This window comes from Podarcis gaigeae (genome assembly GCF_964106915.1).
Source record: "Podarcis gaigeae genome assembly, chromosome: 14".
In the NCBI taxonomy this organism is placed as follows: domain Eukaryota; kingdom Metazoa; phylum Chordata; class Lepidosauria; order Squamata; family Lacertidae; genus Podarcis; species Podarcis gaigeae.
This window is the reverse complement of record NC_139690.1, coordinates 16,592,767-16,617,730: the sequence shown is the minus strand read 5'-3', so window position 1 is coordinate 16,617,730 and position 24,964 is coordinate 16,592,767. Positions and strand designations below refer to the sequence as shown.

At 48.4% G+C, this 24,964-nt stretch overlaps 1 protein-coding gene and 1 long non-coding RNA gene across 4 annotated transcripts in view; one reads left to right on the top strand and one right to left on the bottom strand.

Moving 5' to 3' along the window:
- Positions 1-24,964, top strand: part of LOC310831832 — a 301,862-nt gene that overhangs the window by 145,978 nt on the left and 130,920 nt on the right. The window lies entirely within an intron of this gene.
- On the bottom strand, positions 17,282-23,512 carry MEX3B (mex-3 RNA binding family member B). 3 transcript variants are annotated; one of them, XM_083712675.1, is made up of 2 exons: positions 22,015-23,512; positions 17,282-20,824 (listed from the first exon to the last, which is right to left on the bottom strand). In XM_083712675.1, the coding sequence occupies exons 1-2, from the start codon at positions 22,268-22,270 to the stop codon at positions 19,236-19,238; spliced, it is 1,845 nt and encodes a 614-aa protein (XP_083568801.1). In that variant the 5' UTR covers positions 22,271-23,512; the 3' UTR covers positions 17,282-19,235. The 3 variants fall into 3 exon arrangements, with proteins under 3 accessions (XP_083568801.1, XP_083568803.1, XP_083568802.1); XM_083712677.1 differs by lacking the exon at positions 22,015-23,512 and adding an exon at positions 21,601-22,001; XM_083712676.1 differs by lacking the exon at positions 22,015-23,512 and adding an exon at positions 20,954-21,588.

The window sequence follows — 24,964 nt, the reverse complement described above, 5'->3', positions numbered from 1 at the left end:
TAGAAACCTTGGCTTAGGCCTTGGCTGGTATCCCCCTCCACCCAACAAGGGCTGAGGATGCGCAGGGCAGTCAGGTGCAATGGGAGCAGACTATAAAGCATGAACTTACTCAGCATGTCCTCCCACTTCACCAAAGCCAGGAGTTTGACCTATTTGCCGCTGCTCTAGGGCCAGTGACTCCCACAATCCACCCTTTAACGGGCCCTGCAATGCCGCCATGTGGGAGTGCATGAAGATGTCACCCCTCATCTAGAAGATAGACTATAGGATACCGACCAAGGCCTAAAAACCAGCAAAGTTGTGACGAATTGCTATGGGGAAGGCAAAACCTGCCAATGCAGGGGAAATTCCTTCCTGGTTCTGAATACAGTGGTACCTCGGGTTACAGACGCTTCAGGTTACAGACTCCGCTAACCCAAAAATAGTACCTCAGGTAAAGAACTTTGCTTCAGGATGAGAACAGAAATTGTATGGCGGCAGCAAGAGGCCCCTTTAGCTAAAGTGGTACCTCAGATTAAGACCAGTTTCAGGTTAAGAATGGACCTCCAGAATGAATTAAGTTCTTAACCCGAGGTCCCACTGTACAGCAGCCATCTTATGACCATAGCAGCGCCCGCTGACTTAGGAAGCAAGAGGTTAGCTTTCAAAAGAAGACCATCTTATATTTTAGGGAGGGTTGGGTGGGTGAATCTGGAAGGAAACCAAGTGGGTTGGGTGGGTGAATCTGAAACAGGGGTCAGAAACCTTTTTCAGCCGTGTGCCGGTCCGCCGTCCTTCAGACCATGTGGTGGGCCAGACTATATTTTGGGGAAAAAATATATGAATGAATTCCTATGGCCCACAAATAACCCAGAGGTGCATTTTAAATAAAAGGACACATTCTACTCATGTAAAAACACAGGCAGGCCCCACAATTAACCCAAAAATGTGTTTTAAATAAAAAGACACATTCTACTCATGTAAAAACACACTGATTCCCGGACCATCCGAGGGCCGGATTGAGAAGGCGATTGGGCCGCATCTGGCCCACGGGCCCTAGGTTGCCTCAGTGGCGTAGCATGGGGGGTGCAGGGGGGCCGGCCACACCGGGCACAACATCTGGGGGTTAGGGTTAGGGGGCGCAAATCCACGGGTTAGGGGTGCAAATTACTTGCCTTGCCCCGGGTGCTGACAACCCACACTACGTCACTGGGTTGCCTACCCCGATCTGGAAGGAAACCAAGTGAGTCTGGGCCGAAGGGCATCAGCCTTTTTCCTGGCCCTTGCCCCACCCCCAGCTGGCAGCCCATTGTCCTGCCAAGAAGGGGGCAGGGCGACAGCCACCCTGTAGCAAGGTGGGTGGCACCTGGCCAGGTAAGCCTGCACAGTGTCACAAACCCCCGTCCACCTCTGGGCAGGGAGTGAGCAGAAATTGTGAGAACAGGAAGCTGTTCTAGATGGGCCTTGAGGCTGATCCAGCAGGGCTCTTTGTATGTTCTTATGTCTAGGCACACAATTTTGGAAGGCATTCCCAGCACAGCGCAGCCTAGTGCTCCCCTCTGTCCACCAGAAACCACATCAGCCAGCTGGGCTCCCCCTTGTGCCGCCTGCTCAGCGCATCCCACCTTTGGGGTAGGGTTGCTCTGGAGGCTCTGGTTGCTCTGGAGGCATCAACAGCGAGGGCTGGGTTGGTGCCCCCCCCATCCAGCGCATGCATGCTTCCCCTCCACTTGGCATGCACACACATGCAGGCCCCGGACACCGGCAATCAACGCTACACCACTGCTTATGTCTACTACCTTTTTTCATATGTGGTGGGTGTGTCCCAAGGTGAAAGACTTATGGGAAAAGATTTATAATGAGTTAAAAAATATGTTGAAATATACTTTTCTTTAAAAAAAACACCAGGAGCCTTTCTACTTGGAATAACAGGTTTGGAATGGCCCGAGAAAGATGTTACATTGTTTTTGTATACCACGACTGCAGCTAGAATTCTGTTAGCCAAAAATTGAAAAGTTCAAGAAATACCAGCTGTGGAGGAATGGCAGATGAAGATGATGGAGTTTTGGGAGCTTGCCGACCTGACCGGAAGAATCTGCGACCAGAAAGAGGAGGAGTACCAAGATGAATGGGAGAAATTTAAGGATTATTTAGTTAAATATGCTAAGATAATATAAGTAGAATTACTTGTAAGTACCAGATTGGCCTAGGAGTTAAATATGTTAAATTGCATAATACTATGGACAGAAGTTAATATGAAAAGAAAGAAAGATGTTAATTGACCAAGTTAAGTTTATTTGATAATAGTATTGGGAAACTGCTACAATGAGTCTTACAGAAACTCAACTAGGGGGATTTGAGGGAATCATCCAACAATGGTAACAAAAGTGGGATTGTAACAGTTAGGATAAATGTTTGTCTTTTTGTTTGTTCTTTAATATTGTAATGTTTTTCTTTTTTTGTTGTTTATGTCTGTTATAAATTTGGAAAATCAATAAAAAAGTGAAGAAAAAAAGTGAATCATATCCTTTCCTCTCCCTGCTTTTACATCTAGCGCCACCACCACTGACGGGTGGCCCTCAGAAGGCTGCACATGAGGGAAGGCGGCCCTCAGGCAGAAAAACTGATTTCTCACCCCTGAAGAATTGCAGCCCAATATCCTTTCTTTCCCATCCCTAGTCAGCACACTCCTTCTAACACCTTGCATTTGCCAGCAGTTAAAGATGCAATCTCCCTGTTCCCCTTTAGCTTTTGGTCTCCTACCTAAAGGATTCCTGCAAATACAGAAAGGAGGAGATGGGGAGAAATATTTTCTTTCAAATCAGCCGGTGTGATTTGGACCTCTGTAGAAAGTTGAGTAGTTCCCATGCATGTCAGGTGCTGGTATACGGCCTGCATTATTGACATCTGTAAAACAATCCCGTAGCGATTAGTATTTCTCCTAATACAATCCCTGCTCAGCTCCTGGAATTCAGCTTGATGCAATTCAATCAGCTGCTCCAGAGAAGAAATAGCGACCTATTACGCATGCCTCCAAGAGCCTCGCAAATCAATGGGCTGCATGCTGTTTCAATCATCGCCCATCTCGCTGTGGCATGTTTATTGATGGGCCCTGCTCCCCTGTCCCTGTAGCAGCCAAAAGAGGTTGTTGCTGGGCTAAAAATGACAGCCCGCTCTGCTGTGTCTCATAACACACCACCTTCCATCCGGTCCAGCTTTCATTCTTTTCTTTTTTTAAAAAAAAAGGAGAGAACAACAATCAGATGGACAAAAAGGTTGACTGGTTGCAAAGGAGGATAGGGCCCCACCTGGGACTCCAAGGCACAGAGCGGGGAATTTCTTGCAGACACAGCTTTTCTCAAAAGATCATAAGGTTTCTTAGTTTACAAAAATATGTGCATTTTTTCAAGTTGCGTTTTCTACAGATCAGTTGATGTGAGACATTCGTGTTACATGCAGTGTTAGGTTAGGGAGAAAAGAGGCGTAAAGAGGGGGAGGGGGAATGGTCAGTGGGGTGGGGTCAGGTGGCAATGCCTCTATTCTTCTACTTCGTGGGGGGGGGGTTGTGTCAGTGTCACTTGTGTGGGTTCGCTTACTATTTGCTTGTTGAATTTCTTCAGTGGTGAGAGAGGTTGGGGGAGGCCCAGGGTGTGATTGGTTGTTTTTGGTTGGCTGTACAGTGGTACCTCGGGTTACATACGCTTCAGGTTACAGACACTTCAGGTTACAGACTCCACTAACCCAGAAATAGTACCTAGGGTTAAGAACTTTGCTTCAGGATGAGAACAGAAATCGTGCTCTGGCGGCGCTAGGGAAGCAGGAGGCCCCATTAGCTAAAGTGGTGCTTCAGGTTAAGAACAGTTTCAGGTTAAGAACGGACCTCCGGGACGAATTAAGTTCTTAACCCGAGGTACCACTGTAGTGGGGATGCGGGTGGTGCTGTGGGTTAAATCACAGAGCCTAGGACTTGCAGCTGTGATGCGGGGAACCAGTTCATGCAAGACGTTTCTCCCTATGTTCCTGGCTGGATCGGGAACCTAGCAGCCTTCCCAATCCTTCTTAGAAGCAATTGCCAGTAGCTGCATGGAGGTTGCATGACTTGCTCTCGATCCCACTGCAAAGCGGCACTGGGGCAGGGGAGGCAGTGCTAGATAGATGCAGATATAGATGGGTTCTTTAAAACATACTAAAAATAAATGTAGCTTGAAAAGACTGCTTTATAACAGCTGTTGCTAGAAGAGAGTTAATTAAAATGTAATTAGCTATTACATTTTACTCCGAAACGAAACGAGCTTATTACAGCCTTCCGAGCCATTGAGGAGTTCCTTTTTCATATTCATTCCTTGCTTTCGCCAGGAAAGAGAGAAGTCGTAGAAGAATGGGATCGTTCCACACAAAATGCCACAACCCCAAACTCTCTGCCCAGTATACCTGAAGGAGCGTCTCCACCCCCATTGTTCTGCCTGGACCCTGAGGTCCAGTACCGAGGGCCTTCTGGCGGTTTCCTCACTGCGGGAAGTGAAGTTACAGGGAACCAGGCAGAGGGCCTTCTCAGTAGTGGCACCTGCCCTGTGGAACGCCTTCCCACCAGATGTCAAAGAGAAAAATAACTACCAAACTTTTAGAAGACATCTGAAGGCAGCCCTGTTTAGGGAAGCTTTTAATGTTTAATAGGTTATTGTATTTTAGTGTTTTGTTGGAAGCCACCCAGAGTGTCTGGGGAAACCCAGCCAGATGGGCGGGGTATAAATAATAAATAATAGGTAAAGGTACCCCTGCCCGTACGGGCCAGTCTTGACAGACTCTAGGGTTGTGCGCTCATCTCACTCTAGAGGCCGGGAGCCAGCGCTGTCCGCAGACACTTCCGGGTCACGTGGCCAGCGTGACGAAGCTGCTCCGGCGAACCGGCACCAGAGCAGCACACGGAAACGCCATTTACCTTCCCGCTATAAAGCGGTACCTATTTATCTACTTGCACTTAAGGGTGCTTTCGAACTGCTAGGTGGGCAGGAGCTGGGACCAAACGACGGGAGCTCACCCCGCCGCAGGGATTTGAACCGCCGACCATGCGATCGGCAAGTCCTAGGCACTGAGGTTTTACCCACACCGCCACCCACATCCCAATAAATAAATAATTATTATTATTATTATTATTATTATTCCCTCCAGAGCAGGAGAAAACAAGCTTGTTCCCTCTTCCAAGTGACAGTCCTTGTGATATTTGAAGATGGCTGTGACACCTCCTCTCAGTCTCCTCTTTTCCAGGCTAAACATACCCAGCTCCTTCAACCGTTCCTCATAAAGTTTGGTCTCCAGACCCTTGATCATCTTGGTCGCCCTCCTCTGCACATGTTCCAGCTTGTCAACATCCTTCGTAAATTGTGGTACACAGAATTGGACACAGTATTACAGGTGTGGTCTGACTCACTGAACTTAATCAATCTAGTTTAGTCATGTTAATGAATTCCAGTGGTTCTTTGCTGAGTGAAAGTTGGTTGAATACCACCCTGAATGTTTACCGGTTCTTTTCTGTTTTCAGGATCCAGAACATGGGTGCCTGGAGAGAGCCCTGAAGGCCAGAAAGAGATCGTGGTGGGCCATACTGTATTTGTCCCCCAGACTTGAGATTCCTCTTCCCTTTCCACATTGACTGACAGCAGTTCTTCAGGATTTCAAGCAAGGTGTCAACATTTTCAAAACAGTGGTACCTCAGGTTAAGAAGGGAATTTGTTCTGGAGGTCAGTTCTTAACCTGAAACTGTTCTTCACCTGAAGCACCACTTTAGCTAATGGGGCCTCCTGCTGCTGCCGCGCCACTGCTGCATGATTTCTGTACTCATCCTGAAGCAAAGTTCTTAACCCGAGGTAATATTTCTGAGTTAGCGGAGTCTGTAACCTGAAGCATATGTAACCCGAGGTACCACTGTAGAACGTTTCAGGAGACAAATTGCCACATAATGCAACATTTGTGCAAAATCAGGGAAACAAAGTCTTGCCTAAAAGAGTTGTGAATGTTAATGACAACAACAAAAGCTTATAGCTGAGAAGTGGAAGGAGAAAACATGTACCTTGGCAAGAAGAACGTCTTTTGAAATTGCAGTTGTGCTATGGTGCAAGATGTCTGCATCATTGCTTTAACTGCATGTAACCTGGGTGGAATCATAAAACTAGGATAATTTGAATGTTATAGAGATGCAGGGAAGAAAAAGCAGGGAAAGGGAGGCTGGGAAATTCACTCACTCTATATCTGATGCTCAAGGGTGAGTGCTGTGCTTATGTAGCCAAAACAGCAGCACCCACAATACCAGCGGGAGATATCAGCTGGTACAAACAGGGTAAAGGCAAACCAGATGGGAGGAGGAATGGTGTATCATGCAGGAGGGCAGAACTGGATGACTAGAATAGGGAACTGAAACACTCCACGCTGCCACCTCATGCTGCAACCTTTTCTTGCAGGTCCCACCTGTAGTAATAATAATAATACTAATTAACATTTGTGGAGTGCTTTCAAGAGTACCATTATTTAAAGCCCCGGGAACGCAATACTAATTTCTCTTTCTCTGCTTTTATTTTTTTATGTGCACTTTATACTATGCAGGTTTTAATTGCTATTTGCGTTATCATCATCGTTTTAAAAATCCTTAAAGAGGCAGTGCCAATTTTTTGGGCAAGAGAACTGTACAGAACAGGAAAACCCTGAGTATCTTTTTTTCTCCTTTTTTTAAAAAAATGCTGCTCTTTGTAGAATATATATGTTTAATTCTGCCCTGTTCAGAGCTGATAACCTATACATTTCAAACTGGCACCCAAAAAATAGCTTCTGGCATTGAACAACTAGAAGTATTTTTCTAGGTCTGCACAAACACACAGATATCAAATACAGTGGTACCTCGGGTTACATACGCTTCAGGTTACATGCACTTCAAGTTACAGACTCCACTAACCCAGAAATACTGCTTCAGGTTAAGAACTTTGCTTCAGGATGAGAACAGAAATCGGGCTCTAGCAGCGCGGCGGCAGCAGGAGGCCCCATTAGCTAAAGTGGTGCTTCAGGTTAAGAACAGTTTCAGGTTAAGAACAGACCTCCGGAACAAATTAAGTACTTAACCCGAGGTACCACTGTAATAATAAATGTGTGTATCTTCAGTAAGTCATTTACACCACAAGCTTTCAAACAATGCTGAACCATTCAGATTCTCTCTTTTAAACAGTGGCAGGGACAGCAGCATGAAAGAAAGAATGAATTAACCAACCAACCAACCAACCAAACAACCCAGAAGTATGCATGTTATTTACATACATACATACATAAAGGTAAAGGTAGAGGGACCCCTGACCATTAGGTCCAGTCGTGGCCAACTATGGGGTTGCGGCGCTCATCTCGCTTTATTTACCGAGGGAGCCAGGTTACAGCTTCCGGGTCATGTGGTCAGCATAACTAAGCTGCTTCTGGCGAACCAGAGCAGCGCACGAAAACGCCATTTACCTTCCCACCAGAGCGGTACCTATTTATCTACTTGCACTTTGACATGCTTTCGAACTGCTAGGTTGGCAGGAGCAGGGACCGAGCAACGGGAGCGCACCCCATCGCAGGGATTCGAACCGCCAACCTTCTGATCAGCAAGTCCTAGACTCTGTGGTTTAACCCACAGCGCCGCCCTTTGCAATTGAGGGTGCCATGCAACATGCACACATGTGCACATGATGCGCAATGTGCTGGTATCACTCACGCACACTGTGTGAAATGCTGGCATGTCACCATGCGGTCTGAGCCACTGACATCAGCACGGCGCATGGTTGCTGCAGAATTTTGAGGGTGTCTGGCCCTCTCCTTGAAAAATTCAGAAGCCCTTGGTCCGTCAGTCAGTCCCCCCCCCCCACGATGGCGCCCCTGAACGCACTTATCAGACAATCATGGTCTCCCAGAGTGGCTCATACCTGGAGGGAGGGGCAGAGAGACTAGGAATCTGGTTTACAAACCAAATTTAAGAAGTTGCCTTAGGCTGAGCCAGACCACTGGGGCCATCTAGTTCACTTTGGTCTACACTGCCTGGCAATGACTTCCTAGTGTTTCAGAGGGAGTCTTTTCACAGACCTACCTGGGGTTGGCTGGGATTGAACCTGGGACCTTGAGCATGCAAAGCAGATTCTCTACCACTGGGCTATAGCTCCTGCCCAGACAAGACATGCAAATAAAGGGGCATTGAAGGACACAGTGGAACAAGGAGGCTTCTTTTAGACCCAAGCACAGTGGGGAAGTTATTACGCATTGACATCCAGTTCAGGTCAGGCTGATCTCCTTGTGAATGTTCTTATTTGAACTGCAATTGCAGGCTCTTGTTCCCTTGGTCTCTGGATGGGAGCAGAGTTTCCTGTGATCCCAGAGTAATAGGCCCTCGGAGCAGAGTGGAAATAGGGACATCTTATTCCATAATAATAATAATAATAAATTGTACCCTGCCCACCTGAGTGAGTTGGCCCAGCCACTTTGTGCGCCTTCCAGAATATACAAAAACATAATAAAATATTTAAAACTTTTAAAACTTCCCTATACAGAGTTGCCTTCAGATGTCTTCCAAAGGTTATATAGGATCAGTGGTCACATAATTCCATACCCTCCTATGAAAATCAGGACATCCTACCATACCCTCCAACCTGTCTTCCAATCAGAAGCCATGCCATGGTTTTTTGAATGGTTTTGGGAGTCGAATGGACTCCCGGAATGGATTAAGTTTGAGAACCAAGGTAACCACTGTACATAAAAATATGACAAAACATTAAACATTTTTTTAAAAAAACCAACACACTTCCCTATACAGTGGTACCTCGGGCTACATACGCTTCAGGTTACGGATGCTTCAGGTTACAGACTCCGCTAACCCAGAAATAGTACCTCGGGTTAAGAACTTTGCTTCAGGATGAGAACAGAAATTGTGTTATGGCGGCACGGCGGCAGCGGGAGGCCCCATTAGTTAAAGTGGTGCTTCAGGTTAAGAACAGTTTCAGGTTAAGAACAGACCTCCAGAACGAATTAAGTTCTTAACCCGAAGTACCACTGTATACCAACCTAGCAGTTCGAAAGCACGTCAAAAGTGCAAGTAGATAAATAGGTACCACTCTGGCGGGAAGGTAAATGGTGTTTCCGTGCGCTACTCTGGTTTGCCAGAAGTGGCTTAGTCATGCTGGCCACATAACCCGGAAGCTGTACGCCGGCTCCCTCAGCCAATAAAGTGAGATGAGAGCCACAACCTCAGAGTTGGCCACGACTGGACCTAATGGTCAGGGGTCCCTTTACCTTTTTATGACACAAAAAGCACAGTGCACCACAACTTTCATGAGGATCATACTGCTGCTACATTTATAGACCCTCTAAGTGTCCCTATTTTCCAGGGACATTCCTGATTTAGAAAAGCCGTCTCAGTTTCTGATTTGATCCCAGAATATCCTGCTTTTCCTTAGGATGTCCCTATTTCCATTGGAGAAATGTTGGAGGGTATGGAGTTATCCAACTCCCCCCCCCCCCGAGCCATCTGAAGGCAATCCTGTACAGGGAAGTTTCCCCCCCCCCCAACGTTTAATCTTTTATTATGTTTTTATATATGTTGGAAGATGCCCATAGTGGCTTGGGGCAACCCAATAAGATGTACGGGGTATAGATAGTAAAATGATCATTATGGAATGGGAAATCCCTATTTTCATAAGAGAAGTGCTGGAGGGTATGCATTTAAAAAGCATGGTTTAAATGTTGGCAACCCTGTGCCTGATTTAAGGCTGCTCAGCGTGGAGCTATTTACAGCATCCTTGCAAGGGAGAACAGAAAGAAATCATTCAGAGTCCGTGGTCACAATTCATCATTATTTGGTACACTTAAGCCTATTGAAACCAACAGGCTTAAGTGTGATTCTGAGCTGGATTGTGGCCAGTTGCTCCATTACCTGGAAAAGCTCATTTTAAAACAAACATTTTAAAATGTATCCATGGTCACTAGAGTTGTCAGTCCCCCCCCCCCACACACACACCGCCCTGTTTCTTTGCCTGTAATATCAGCCTCGCATGTAAAAATATAGCAAGTGGGGCCTTTTTCTCACTCAGATATAAACCGACAGAGAAAGCTTCTGCTGCTCCCTTTCTGCCTGTCCAGCTGCTAAGAGCCAGTGTGGTGTAGTGGTTAAGAGCGGTAGACTCGTAATCTGGGGAACCGGGTTCGATTCCCCGCTCCTCCACCTGCAGCTACTGGGTGACCTTGGGCCAGTCACACTTCTTTGAAGTCTCTCGGCCTCACTCACCTCGCAGAGTGTTTGTTGTGGGGGAGGAAGGGAAAGGAGATTGTTAGCCGCTTTGAGACTCCTTCGGGTAGTGATAAAGCAGGATATCAAATCCAAACTCATCTAAAGGAGTACGTAAAACATGTTGGCGATTCACAAAAAGTTGCTCAGATTGACCCGCCAAGCAAACTGGTTTTTTTGCATGTTTTTTGGGAGTTGCCTCATAATCCAAGGCCACATTCACACCATACTTTGAAAGTACTATGATGTCAAGCAGTCATGCCTTCCCCCAAAGAATTCTGGGAGCTGTAGTTTGTTAAGAGTGCTGAGAATTGTTAGGAGACCCCTATTGTCCTTCTGTGGACTGATGTTAAACCACTATGCATAGGAGTCAACTCCTAGGGTCAGAGTGGGCTTCACACAGACACTCCCAATAAAATATTTGAAGAGACCAGGCCTCTCAAAAGTAGATGGGCATTGTCATTCAAATGGTGTGCGTGAACTACATCACGTGACTGATTATGTGGGACAGGGCTTACCTGCCCCCCCCCCAATATTTTATTCAAGTTGGCACCCCTGCCATTATGGGTACTGTAACTCTGTGATGGGAAAAGCAGTCTCCTAACTCTCAGCACCCTTAGCAAACTCCAGCTCCCCAAAATTACTTAGGGGAAGCTAAAGAATTAAGTGGTATGGTAGTGCTTTAAATGTATGTGGCCCAAATTGTTATTTAAAACAATTTCTAAGTCAGCCTCTAAGACTGTTAGAGGCTGACTTAGAAATTGTTTTAAATTTATTAGCTGCTGGTAAATTGTGTGTTGCTGCTCGTATTGTTAAAGCTATGGTTTTCCCAGTAGTGATGTATGGAAGTGAGAGCTGGACCATAAAGAAGGCTGATTGCCGAATAATTGATGCTTTTGAATTATGGTCTGGAGGAGACTCTTGAGAGTCCCATGGACTGCAAGAAGATCAAACCTATCCATTCTGAAGGAAATCAGCCCTGAGTGCTCACTGGAAGGACAGATCCTGAAGCTGAGGCTCCAATACTTTGGCCACCTCACGAGAAGAGAAGACTCCCTGGAAAAGACCCTGATGTTGGGAAAGATGGAGGGCACAAGGAGAAGGGGACGACAGAGGATGAGATGGTTGGACAGTGTTCTCGAAGCTACCAGCATGAATTTGACCAAACTGCGGGAGGCAGTGGAAGACAGGAGTGCCTGGCGTGCTCTGGTCCATGGGGTCACAAAGAGTCGGACACGACTAAACGACTAAACAACAACAAAGTCTGGAGGGCAGGGGAAGACAGCGCCACCAGCAACAGTCTAGATTGACTATAACAACATATTTGAAAGTCACATACATAAGGAAAGAGAGAAATGAGTAGCATAGCAGATCTCTAGAATGATGGTCAATATTTATTACATTTATTCCAAGTTCAAGTCAACATATATTTTTATAATATATGTTCAATAACTTACTAAGTGTATTGATCATGTATAATATTATTTATATACATATATATGCTATGTGTGCATATATACTTATTTGGTTATTGCATCCAAACAAATTCAGTTGTGTAATTTAAAGTGAACCTTGGAGCTCTTGCATAAAAAGGCACTTCTCCACTCCACACTCAAAATCTGACATTCTGCAACAAAGAAAGCAATGGGAAAATGCACCAGAAAGTGTGAGATAACATTTGCATGATGCAACATTATCTAACCCCCCTGCAATCAAATCAGAATGGATGCTTAATAGAAAGCGGGTATTGTCTAACCGGCCCACAAATTTTGCACAAAACAAATTGGGATAAATTATCCAGTCAACAGCTTGTCTGGAAATGGCTCAAGACTTATGCAACATATATTTAAAGCATATTTAAAGCAAATGGCTTCCCCTAGAGCAGGCATGGCCAAACCTGTCCCTCCAGCTGTTTTGGGACTACAGTTCCCATCATCCCTGACCACTGGTCCTGTTAGCTAGGGAAGATGGGAGATGTAGTCCCAAAACAGCTAGAGGGCCAAGTTTGGCCATGCCTGCCCTGGAGGATCCTGGGAACTGTGGTTTAACCTGACAAAGCCCCAGCACCCTTAGCAAACTATAGTTCCCTGGATTATTTGGGGGAGGTTATGTGTTCTAAATGGTGCATGTGCAGTGAGATGCCTAACTGATGCACATATACATAGTTACCTCTTTGAAACAAAAGGAAGCATGCTTCTTTTCTTCAGGAAAAATATTTTTATGCACATGCAAATTCAAACCCAATAGATTAAATTTACCAAAAACCCATGCAATGAAATTGATTCAAAGGTCTTTAATGGGGTTATAGTGCTATTTTTGGGACGCGGGTGGCGCTGTGGGTAAAACCTCAGTGCCTAGGATTTGCCGATCGCATGGTCGGCGGTTCGAATCCCCACGGCGGGGTGAGCTCCCATCTTTCGGGCCCAGCTCCTGCCCACCTAGCAGTTTGAAAGCACCCCTAAGTGCAAGTAGATAAATAGGTACCGCTTTATAGCGGGAAGGTAAACGGCGTTTCCGTGTGCTGCGCTGGTGCTGGCTCGCTAGAGCAGCTTCGTCACGCTGGCCACGTTACCTGGAAGTGTCTCCGGACAGTGCTGGCCCCTGGCCTCTTAAGTGAGATGGGCGCACAACCCTAGAGTTGGACATGACTGGCCTGTACGGGCAGGGGTACCTTTACCTTACCTAGTGCTATTTTATTCTACTTTTTGCACAGTGCCCAATGTATACTCCCTCCTGAACTACAAATATACACTAGCGGCAATGATCTCACCGGACGTTTGATCAAATACGTGTTTCTCACATCAAAATAACAAGAGCTGAGGGAAGCAAATGCTTGCTGAAAGCAGGAAGAAATCCCACTGGCCTAGACGGAGACATAGAGAACCCAAAGCAAACCCAAGCAATTGGGCTGCTCTTGTGAGGGACAGTCCTGCAGGGGCACAGCTCGAGTAATCTGCCATAGCCAAAGAGATACTTGCCTGGCTTCCAAAACCCACCAGAACCATCAAGAGAGCCATCAGAACTATTAAAAGCCGAGCATCTATCCCAAGGCCAGCCCCAAACCATTCTCCAAAGACTCACCTACCTAATAAGCACATTGCAACCTACCACTCAGATTAAACCACACAAGCCAAAAGTGGCTTCAGTGCACAGCAAGGAACAAGTTGTTGTTAATGGCACATGTTGTTTCAAGGCCTGGGTGTGTACTCCTGCATCATACATCCTCCATTATTTTATATTATTATTATTATTATTATTATTATTATTATTATTATTATTATTATTACTGTTTCATTCAATTCCACCAATAATCTGATTCAGTATCAGGCAGCAATGCATACATGCACACATGTCTATGCACCAAGCTGAATGAGGTCACACCTGTGCACATCCACATGGTTTATGAAGGTCGTGGTTGCAGTAGTTGGGCTTAAGACTGCTTCTCAGTGTCAGAGCGGGACGATCCCAGGCAAAATGCAGCGTGTCTTCTCTGAGGACTCCTGGTACAGAGGAGCTGGGGTGCTCTAGAACTGCCACCCTTTAGGAGCGAGACCCCTGCGCCCACAACATGCTGCGTAACAAAATTATTTGCCTTGACAAGCAGAAAGTCACAGGCACCAGAATGTTGACATTCTGCTGCAAGAAGAAAAACACACCATCGTGAGGTTCAATAAAAGCACAAGCAATGCTGCGATGTTGGTTCTCTGGGGTATTTTCAAGAGACACCTTTTTTTCCTTTGCAAATTGAGGACAGCTAATGGTGGAAGGAAATTGCATGACTGAATCCTTCCCCGAAGGGAAGTTTACCTGCACACAGAAATCTAGTACCTCAGGGAGGAGGATGGACTAGAAACCCTCCTCTCCCTAACATCACTTTTTAATCAGAGTTGGGTTGTTTAAAAATGCAGGGGCGGGGGACATTCAGTTATGTGAAACTGCCCCTCCTCACCACAATCTAAAATAGTATAGTATACAGTGGTACCTCGGGTTACATACGCTTCAGGTTACAGACTCCACTAACCCAGAAATATTACCTCGGGTTAAGAACTTTGCTTCAGGATGAGAACAGAAATCGGGCTCCGGCGGCATGGCAGCAGCAGGAGGCCCTATTAGCTAAAGTGGTGCTTCAGGTTAAGAAGAGTTTCAGGTTAAGAATGGACCTCCGGAACGAATTAAGTACGTAACCAGAGGTACCACTGTAGTACAGTCATACCTCGGGTTACAGACGCTTCCGGTTGTACATCTTCAGGTTGCGTATTGCGCCGAATATCGGAAATATCGGAACAGGTTATTTCCGGGTTTCAGCGCTCACACATGCACAGAAGTACTAAATTGCACTTTGCGCATGCACAGAAGCTCCAAATCGTGACCCGTGCGTGCGCAGACACGGCACTGCGGGTTGCGCACTTGCCTCCCGCACGGATCACGTTCGCAACCCAAGTGCCCACTGTATAGCCTAGGAACAGACTATATAGTACAGTCTAGGAATAGCTTTGCCACCTCATCTGCTATCACAACTAGGCCTACAAGCCAAAAGGAATCTGAATGATCTACCCCCAAATGTTCTCCAATATAAAGTACTTGAAAATTGCTGAGGGTCTGAGTGGACCACTTAATTATCTTTCTGCCTGATGTAGCAGTTGTAATGAGCTGTGCCATGTAATAAAATAGAAACAGCCTGCTGGAACATAACAATGGCCCATCTAGTGTCATGTAGAGGTTAGCCTGAGAGACAAGGGTTCAAACCCCCCCACTCAGCGATGAAGTTCACTGGCTGACCTTGATCCAATTGCTGCCTCTCAGCCTGACTTACCTCACAGGGTTGTTTGTCTATTTATTCATTTATAAAATACTGCTGTATCATAAATACATCATAGCAGTTTACAATAGAAAACCATAAAAAGTTTAAACCAAACCAAAAGCAAAAGAATTAAAAAATAACATCAGAACCCCACAGTAGGAGGATGTACTCTGAAATGCCCACATAGAAAAGTTTTCAGTAGGCATTTAAAAGTTGGCACAGAAGGTGCCCGGTTACATTTTATTAAATTGTCAAAAATTTCACATGTACACTCCAATACATAATAATTTTTTCTTTTGTTTTGCAGACTTCCCACCCCGTTTCCCATGGTGTTTTTTAATTTATCCCCTCCTTGCTGCACCCTATCGTCTCACTCTTATAACATAACAATCCTGTAATCTCCCGATTCCTTCCGCCACTCGTGGTTCAAATCCTGCTCACGGACCTGATCTACTCTGATAGCAAGCAGATAAATCCAGTTGTAAATCTATGAATGGGGAGGCTTTGGCTCTCAAAGCATTGTCAGACTCCCCAAGTCCCATCAGCTCCAGCTGACATGGCCAGACCACAGAAGATGTAGCTCAACAACTTCTGCAGTCACAAAGTCTTGCCCATCTTTGTTTCGGATAAAGGTTCTTCTCCAGCTACGTGGCCCAACCTGGTGGCCTTCAGGGGATGCTGGACTGCAGCTCCCATCAGCTTTGGCCAGCATAACCAATAGTCAGGGATTTGCAAGTCCAGAGATGTGAAGAGCACTCAGTCAGGAAGGCTGCCATACATACAGTACTTCACCTATAGCTCCAAAGCAGGCATAGGCAAACTCCGGCCCTCCAGATGTTTGGGACTACAACTCCCATCATCCCTAGCTAACAGGACCAGTGGTCAGGGATGATGGGAATTGTAGTCCCAAACATCTGGAGGACCAGAGTTTGCTTATGCCTGCTCCAAAGGCTGGCATCACTGGGGCTGAAAATGCTGACCGCCTGTTCGAAGGAGATATGGAACTTCTGCCAGCTCCCTCTTCTACTGCTAAATAGGCAATTGGCTGGATCAGGGATAACAAAGCTGACCTTAAAAGATCAGGCTGCACTTCTGGTTTTCTGATCCAGCTGTGCTGACCATGAGTAACACACCAGCACATGTAAGTGTGATACCTGGATTGCAACAAAAGAGTACACATTTAGGAGTTTTTTTATGATACAGGACGGGGTCAGCTCCCGTTGCTCGGTCCCTGCTCCTGCCAACCTAGCAGTTCGAAAGCACACCAGTGCAAGTAGATAAATAGGTACCGCTCCGGCGGGAAGGTAAACGGCGTTTCTGTGCGCTGCTCTGGTTCGCCAGAAGCGGCTTAGTCATGCTGGCCACATGACCCGGAAGCTGTACACCGGCTCCCTCGGCCAATAAAGCGAGATGAGCGCCACAACCCCAGAGTCGGCCACGACTGGACCTAATGGTCAGGAGTCCCTTTACCTTTACCTTTACATTTCATATAGTACACACAACAGGTCTTTGAGATTACAGCAGCCTTAACTGCAGCAAACTCAAGATGCAAACTTAAAAAAAAAAAACTTTATCAAAACATAGGAAAGAGGAACAGGAATCCTAGCTACTCTGGGACATTCCCCCCAAAGCCAAAAACTCATTTCATTAGGTCCCAAAAGCTACTCTTAAAATGAATGTGACCTACCATCCCCTGTTGTGACCCTCCAGGCAAAAACTCAGCCCACCAGTCATACATTGTGCTCTGCCACGGGCTTGGCAACCCCTCCATTTTCAGCCTGATGGGTCAAATGATGTCACAAGCAGCGTCAGGCCTGCAGTCTGCACACACAGAAAGAATGGAAGTTAATATGGGAAGCAATTGGGGCCACGTCACACAACAGGATACACTTATTTGCAAGGTTGGGATACACTTATTTGCAAGGTTGCAAATGCAAGTTTGTTGCATTCTAAGGATCACACTCAAAGCTTCTTCTGAAACACTTCATTTAAAAAAAAAGAAAACCAAAGGGGACTTTTCTGAGAGTGAGGATTCACTAGGGCTCCTTGCCAAACTTAGACTTGGTGGCAAACTCAGGTTTTCCCCCAGGCAATGTGCGGAACATCCCTGATAAAGACTTTCCGAAGCAGTAACATCAGATCAAAGAGACATTGCCTTATCCCCATCATAAAAGAACACAATAAAACAACCACCAAAATCTAACCACAACACCAGATGCTTTTCTGTAATATTTTATTTATATAGAAATACTTAAAAAAACATGAAGTAGCACCATTACTTAAGTTTTACCTTTATTATGTAGAACTTTAAATGTCAGAAAAATAAAACTCTTGATACAATTTCAAATCTTGTCTCAGCAAATATAATATTAGTATCTGACCATGAGGTTAAAGGCCCTTTATCATAAAATAAAATATACTTTGTTTTTAAACTTTGCTCAGTAAAGTACATTTAAGATCAAGTAACATCACCTACATATACATAAACAAGTGGTAAACAAATGTATTAAAATAGAAATACTAAACTATAGTGGTGCAACAGAATTTTTTTGTAATTTCCACTGAATTCTATTTATACAAATGTTAGAAAGCATCAACAGTTCCTTTTGACTTATGCTTAAACGCTTCCATTTTTTTGTAATAATATAGAATAAAATATGCTTTATATCACTGAATAGAAAATATGCTGGGTGAAGCAGATTTAAAAGATTTCTTTTTTTCTGAACCTATAAAAAATCTCCATCCCAACAGAATACTGTTCAAAGTATTACACATTTTATGGTTTTGCAATTCCATTCACAATTGTGTGATAGTAAAATAATACAGTGTTCTTCGCCATAAGGCCATACCAAAAAATAAAAAAGATTTAACCCAGCTACAAAAAAGTTCACTGAACTTAAATTAAAATACTTGTAAACATCTTTGCAATATGAAATATAATTTTTCAAGTCAAAAAAGAATAAAATACTTCAATCTGTATTAATGCAATTTATCTTTAAAACCTTTAAACGTTTTAATATATATAAGAGATATGTTACAGTTTCCTTTTTTTCTTCTTTTTTTCTTTGATAAAGCTGCAGTATCATAAGTTCATTATTATTATTATCATTATTATTATTATTAAAAATTCACAGGAAAAAATCTTGCCCTTTCGAGAACATTCAAGAAAAGTTATCCATCCATAGTTATTTCTCAATAAGCAATCTACCAACTACCAGCACATTATACTAACTGTTCACACGCCATCATAATCCATATGCATTTCCTATTTTAATTTGGGGGGGAGGGAGAAAAAGAGAAGAGAGAAAAGAGAGTCAGAGAGAGAGAGAGAAAGAGAGAGAGAGAGAGAGAGAGAGAGAGAGAGAGAGAGATCATTTGATTTGGAAGCTTGGCCTTAAGAGAAAGTGTAAAAACTAGTCTATTACTAGAATGTCGTTCCTTAATATTTATAGCATGCACCAGGTGTCACAAACATCCCCCTTAAACCCATTCCTAAGCTACGGCACACTCAAGAATGCAAGGAAACAAAAACAGAAGTTATTTTTTCAAAAACCAAGATGGTCACCATCCTGCAAAACGCCAGGTTCCCCCACCCCACCCCGTCCCCCCATCTGTTATTATTTATATTATTTTTGGGATGTGCGGATACTGCAGCTTTAAAAGCTCGACACAGATATTATATATATTTATATGCATGTATATAGGCAAGTAGAAGACCTTTTGAAGAAGAGGAGGTTGCTTGTCTGTGTGGGGGGGGGGAGAGAGAAACAGGGAGCATAGGAGCCAACTCCCAGAGGTCAAGGTCCCTTTGCCCACCACCCCCCAATAAAGTATTTGAGGGAGCTGGGCCCCCCAAAAGTTTATGGGGTGCATCACAGGAGCCAACTCTGAGGGGTCTTTGCCCCTCCATAAAATAATTGATGGGGGCGGGCCCCCTAAAATTGGTGGGCATTGCCCTTCAAAAGGGGTGCATCGATGTGATCGATGACATGGGGTGGGGCTTGCCTGGGGCCCCCAATATTTCATTCAAGTTGGCACCCCATGCCTTGCGATCCATTATGCAGGGTGCAGCTGGCCTGGCACACGTCTACACCCATTTTTTAATTCAAGTTGGCACCCATGAGAGGGAGGGAAGGAGGGAGGGAGGGAGGGGTCGCGGGTTGGGGATCCTTAGGAAAAGATCCGGATGGCCTGAGTGACGGCGCTGTGGCACACGGGGCACTGGGGCTCCGTCTTCTCGCAGATGCGGTTGGCACACTCCATGCAGAAGAGGTTGTGGCCGCAGGGCACCAGCGCCGCGATCACCTCGCTCTCGAAGCACACGGAGCAGTCGCGGCTGCCTTTCCTCCGCAGCCCCGACGACGAGCACGACGAGCTGGAAGAGGAGCTGGACGACGAGGACGACGACGCCGACGAATCCGACGGCAGGCCCGGCAAGTGGCAGCCCAGCCCGTTGGCGTACAGAGGGTAGGAGCAAGGCGACGACGACGACGACGGGACGGACGGCGAGGAAGCGGCTGCAGCGGCCGCGGCGGCAGCGGCGGCGGCGGCCACGGCGGCAGCGATGAGACGGCCGCCCGGGTCGCTGCGCACCCGCCGCGCCAGCGGGTGCTGCTCCAGCGCCACGCCTCCCGCCCCGACGTGCAGAGGCGGGGAAAGGCGCGTGGGAGGAGGAGGAGGCGGGGGCGGAGGCGGCCCGGCGCCCCGCCTCTGCCCTCCGCTGCTCACCAGCAAGGCCAGGTTGGCGTTCGACGGAGGCGCGCCGCCGCCGCCACCGGCGGGAAACGCGACGGCTCCGGGCGACGAGGGCCCGCGCTCGAACTGCGACCAGAGCAGAGGCGCGCCGGGCGGAGGCGCCGGCGCCAAGTCGAAGCCGGGCGGGGAATCGAAGGGCGGCAGCTCGGAGGCGCAGCAGTCGGGCGACGAGAGCACCTCGCCGCCGCCATAGACGCCGTAGCCGTTGTTGTTGTTGTTGCCGTTGTGGTGCGGGAAGCTGAGCGACGGGCTGGGCGGGCTGTAGTCGGCCAAGCGGGCGCTGCTGCCGCCGCTTCCTCCGACGCCATTGCCGAAGTACGAGTCGGTGGAAGCGCTGCCCAGCGAGCTGGAGCTGTCGTTGCGGTAGCTGCAGAAGGGCTTGCGGCCCGGCGTCGGGGTGATGCTGGAAGAGGAGGGCGGCGGCGGGGGAGGCGGAGGAGGAGGGGGCGGCGGCGGAGGGGGCGGCGTGGGCTTGCTCCAGAGGCTCCCGGCGCCGCCGGCGGCCAGCTCGAAGCCCACGTCGGTGCCGTTGGCGTGGAAGTCGTTGTCGTCGGTGAGCTCGATGATGCCGCCCGTGCGCATGGCGATGTGCGCCTCGATCTCCTCCCGCGCGCGGTCCACGTTCTCCGGCATGCCGGTCACCTCGAAGACGGGCTCTTTGTCGCGGCTGGGCGTCACGATGTAGGTGTGCGTTTGCTGCTGGATGCGCTTGATGGTGGCCCCCTTGGGCCCCACCACCAGGCCCACCACCCGGTAAGGGACCCGCACTTGGATGGTGGTTTGGCCCGGCAAGTTGGGCGGGCTGGGCACCGTGCCGTTGAGCACGGTGTTTTTGTTCCGGGAGGCGCGGATCATGGAGAAGTGTTCCGCCGCCGAAATGATCTCCCTCCGGGCCATGGCGACATCTTCCTTCCTGCCCGTGACAACGAAGAGCGGCTCCTCCCCGCGGACCGGGGTCTTGATGTAGGTGTTGGTTTTGGCCCGCAACGCTTTGATTTTACAACCTGAGATAAGGCAGGGGGAGGGGGGAGGGAGAGGGGAGGGGAGGGAGGAAAAAGAGGAAGGAAACACGGTTACATCTACTCCAGCTTTTCGGGGTGTAGCAGCTGGACGAGGGGGGCCACCAAGCCAACCTGCCTCTTGGTCCAACATTTCATCCACGCCGAGTTCCATTTGCAAGTCATCACAACCATGCCAGCTTTTTGACACAGGAACACACCCATCTCTCCGCACCTCGAACCAACCAATATTCCCATTGGCCAAAACAAACAAACAAAAAAAAGCCCCCAAAACGTTATTTGCCCAGGATTTCGGAGATAATAAGTTGCAGGGGGGTGGGGCGGCAGAGAGAGAACAATACCAAAACACCTCCCCACACCCAACGCAACCACGCTATGAGACGCGAAGTGAGCGGCCACATTGCATCCATCGCAAGCGGGCAACCCAAATATGCAACGCCCCCTTTTTTTATATATATAATAAAATTAATAAATCCACACTCGTGCTCCGCACATTCCAAGGGAGGGGAAGGTAACCTGGGGAAGGGGGCTGGGGGGGAGGGTGGAAGAAAGCCCGACGGGGATGACATACACAGACACACCGAGAAATACAAAAAGGTACCAGCACCAGCAGCAGCAGCAGCAGCCCTCTTAAAGACACCAGCTTCGTAATGCAGATGCTTTGAACCTAACCCCCCCCCATTGTTCACCTCCTTGCCGTTGCCTGTAAAGAACCACCCATCGATTCCTAACTATTGACAAATAAAAGCGCGCGCATTGACCAGCATCCGCTTGCATTTTTGCGCACACAGAATCAAATCAAAAGGGTTTTTTTCGGGGCATAAAAAGGGGGAGGGGTTGTGCTGCGAGATGAGTCGCAAACATCTGGATGCGAAAGGCGTCCTCCACCTCTGCTCTGCTTCACTTTCTTTGTCTAGAGTGGAAGTGGCGGCGGGGGAGGGAGGGAGAGAAGGGTGTCGAGAAGAGGCGGCCAGGTTAGCCATCATCGCAAGCCTGCAATTTGGACTCGAGGGGGCGAGCCGTGTTGGCATCTGGGAGGCAAAAGGCATCCACAGAAACCCAGGGAGGAGACAGCAGCTAGAGAGAAGCAGCAAAAAACCTCCCCTCGATTCCCACCACAGATCTCTCTCTCACTCACACACACACACACAAAGACGATCGAGCCAAGCCCCCACCTTGCCTGCCCACGATCTCGGCGACATGCTCCGAGCTGGGCACCGGGACGCATTCGGTCATGTTCACGCTCTTCTTGCGCGGCTCGTTGTCGTAAAGGGAGCCCGTCTCGTCGTTGTCCAAGCCCAGCAGGGAGAGCTGATCCAAAGCGATCTGAAGGGCTCTTTGGTCATCCAGGGTCTCCCCGCCTCCTCCTCCTCCACCGCCGCCTCCTCCGCTCCCATTCCTCTCCATGTCGGCAAACAAGGAGCTGGGCATAGTCCCGGGTGGATGTGGGGGGATCGCGCCCTCCGCTTCCTTTCCCTCCTGCGCTCTCGGATCAGGAGTGGGGGGCGGGGGTGGGGAGGGAGGGAAGCAGGGAAGGGAAGCAGCACCAACACACTCTCTCTCTCTCACACACACACACACACCAGGAGAAGGGGGGAGGTGGAAAGCAGACACAAAGGAAACAGCCAAGGCAGATGGCCAGCAAACGGCAGACGAGGAAGCGGTTGGAGAAGCCCGGCAAGCAGATCCTGGATACTGGCTCAGAACAAAACAAAAATGCTCAGATTGTAATTTCCTTGCGCGCCGCTTTAAAAAAAAAAGAGAGAGAAGAAGCCCCCCCCCCCTCCAGTGCAATCCGGTTTATAAGATGCTTTCCAAGAAAATGAGGGGGGAAAATACCCCACCACGACTCCCCCCAAGCTTTTCCCTTTTTCTTCTTCTTCTTCCTCCTCCTCCTTGGGGGGGGCGCGGGGGGGCGCGTGCAGAGAATAGAGAGAAGCGCTCCGGTGCTTTTGGCTCCCCCCCTTGAGTTCCTTTGCTGGCCGCGATGGCAGGCGTTTCTTTAAGGAGCCCCTCCCAGCTTCCACTCACTCAGCGATTTCTCTCCCTCTCCTCCTCTCCCCCTTTCTTTCTCTCTCTCTCTCTCTCGCTCGCTTTCTCCTCCTCCTCTTTTCTGTCTGAGCCTCTGCTGCAGCCAGACAGCGCTGGGGAAAGGGGAGCGGGGGAGGGGAGGAGAAATCAGAGCGCCGCAGCGTAAGCGGCCGGGAAAAGCGAGCGAGCCGAGGGGAGCCGCCGACAGCGCCGCTGGAGGAGCCGATTGGCCGGGCCCGGCGGAGGGGGGCGGGCCGGCTGGGCTGCTTGGCCCCGCCCCTCTAAGGCAAGGCTCCTTTTCTTTGTTGTCTAATGCAGAACAATAAAGGAGGGGGGGAGAGAGAGAGAAGATCCAGAAAGAAAGAAAGAAAAAGCAACCCTGTCGATCTGTCTATGTATACCTAGAAAATCTTCCGCGCATTCATCAAGTCAACGCCGACCCAACATGACACTTCATGGCTCTTGCGGCATTGCAAACGGAGCGCTTGCAAATCCGTTTCCAAGCGGGAAAAGGGGGTTCGCTTCTCCTCGTTCCCCAAGGGATCTCTCTCTATCCATTCGGGGTGCGGTGGTTTTTACGCAGGGAGGATCAAATGCTGGCCCCGGGTGATGGGTGGAGGGAGGGAGGGACATTTGCGCCGGCCCAAGGAGCCACGCACGGCGCTTCCTGCGAGCAGCACCGGCAGCAGAGGGGAAGGCGGGAGGGGTGTGGCTTGGGCTGACAGTGTCCCTTTAAAAAGAAAAAAAAGAGGGTGCCTAACCTTCCGATGGAAAATAAAAGAGGAACAGTCTAAACTGCAGCAGAAAGCAGGGTTTTAATTGCAGCCGGGGGAAGCCCTGGGTCCCGCCCCCCTCCACACACACGCACACCTTTCCTCCTTTTTAATTTGGATGCCTGCAACGGGGTTTGTGTGTGTATGTGTGTGTGTGTCAAGCGATAACCTCTGAGCATGTGCAAAGCAGCGTGCGCTCTCCCCTCGCATTCGGGGGCGTTGGGTGGGAGAGGTTTCCAGGTCAGAGGGGCGTGGCCTCTCCAGGGGGACTTGACAGATCAGAGGGACGCCTTCTCTTTCTTTCTTTCTTTCTTTCTTTCTTTCTTTCTTTCTTTCTTTCTTTCTTTCTGCAAACATAAACTGCGGCGCAGCGCAAAGAACGCTCAACTTGGAACGCGTGCTCGCACGTGCACACGTGCACAAAAGAAAGGCGAGTTGCGGTCGCGGGCTGGCCTGAGGAGTGCGCGTCCCAAGCAAAACAAATACCTCCAACGCAGCCGCTTGAAACCGCGGGCACGCCCATCCTTTAGTCCTTTGCAAAAAATGCAAGCAAAACCCTTTGCGCCTCATACTAGTCATTTCTGGCGAGCGCTTCTTTGTTGTTAACCAGCAAAGATTCTCGATTTGCAAGGGGGGGGGGAGGCGGGAAGCATCCCTAACTCTCCTCCTGATTGGAAGAGTGCCCTTCTGCGCTTGCGCCCCGAAGGGTGTTTTGTATTTATTTTATTTATTTATTTTGTTTCCCCGCGCCTGCGCACAGGTCGCCTTCCTCTCCCACCGTTTTAGGGTTTGTACGGGCGGAGTGGGAGGGATGCGCGCTGCTTTCCATTCAAGTCGCTGGCGGAGGAGGGGGCGTGGCTTCCTTTGCCGGAGGTTCTGGCTCCGCCTTTGGGAGCCACGTGCACTTTGGGCTGGCAAAGAGGAGGGAGGAGCCTTTTGGGCAGGGAAAGGGGCGGGTTCCTCAGCGACACTTTGTAGCCTGGAGCAGACAAAGAATGCCGGCATCGCGCAGTTGCAGAGCTTAGTGCCTGCAAGCCTCGGATGGTGGACGACTCGCGCTCGCTTCTGGATTAAAGCTGGGAACACGCCTGAGCATCTCATCCCTGAAGAATATTTGCTCCTAGGCAGGGCTGAGCTGCAGCTTTTTGTATCTGCATTATCTATTTAACAGATGCATTTCACGAAGTCCTTCGCTGCCTTCCCTGACGGTTCAAAATGACAGGTGTTTTTGCACGCAGGCAGAAGGTCCATGATTCAATCGTGGCCAACACCAGAAAAGAGCTATGGAGGATCCCTGCCTGTCAGAGTTCCCAGGATTAAT

What these genes read in the sequence shown, in the direction of transcription:
- MEX3B (XM_083712675.1), bottom strand. Translation starts at nt 22,270, where the DNA reads ATGCCCAGCTCCTTGTTTGCCGACATGGAGAGGAATGGGAGCGGAGGA. An exon ending in CGAGATCGTGGGCAGGCAAG is followed by an intron (nt 20,825 to 22,014) that starts GTGGGGGCTTGG and finishes GCCTTATCTCAG; the next exon opens with GTTGTAAAATCAAAGCGTTG.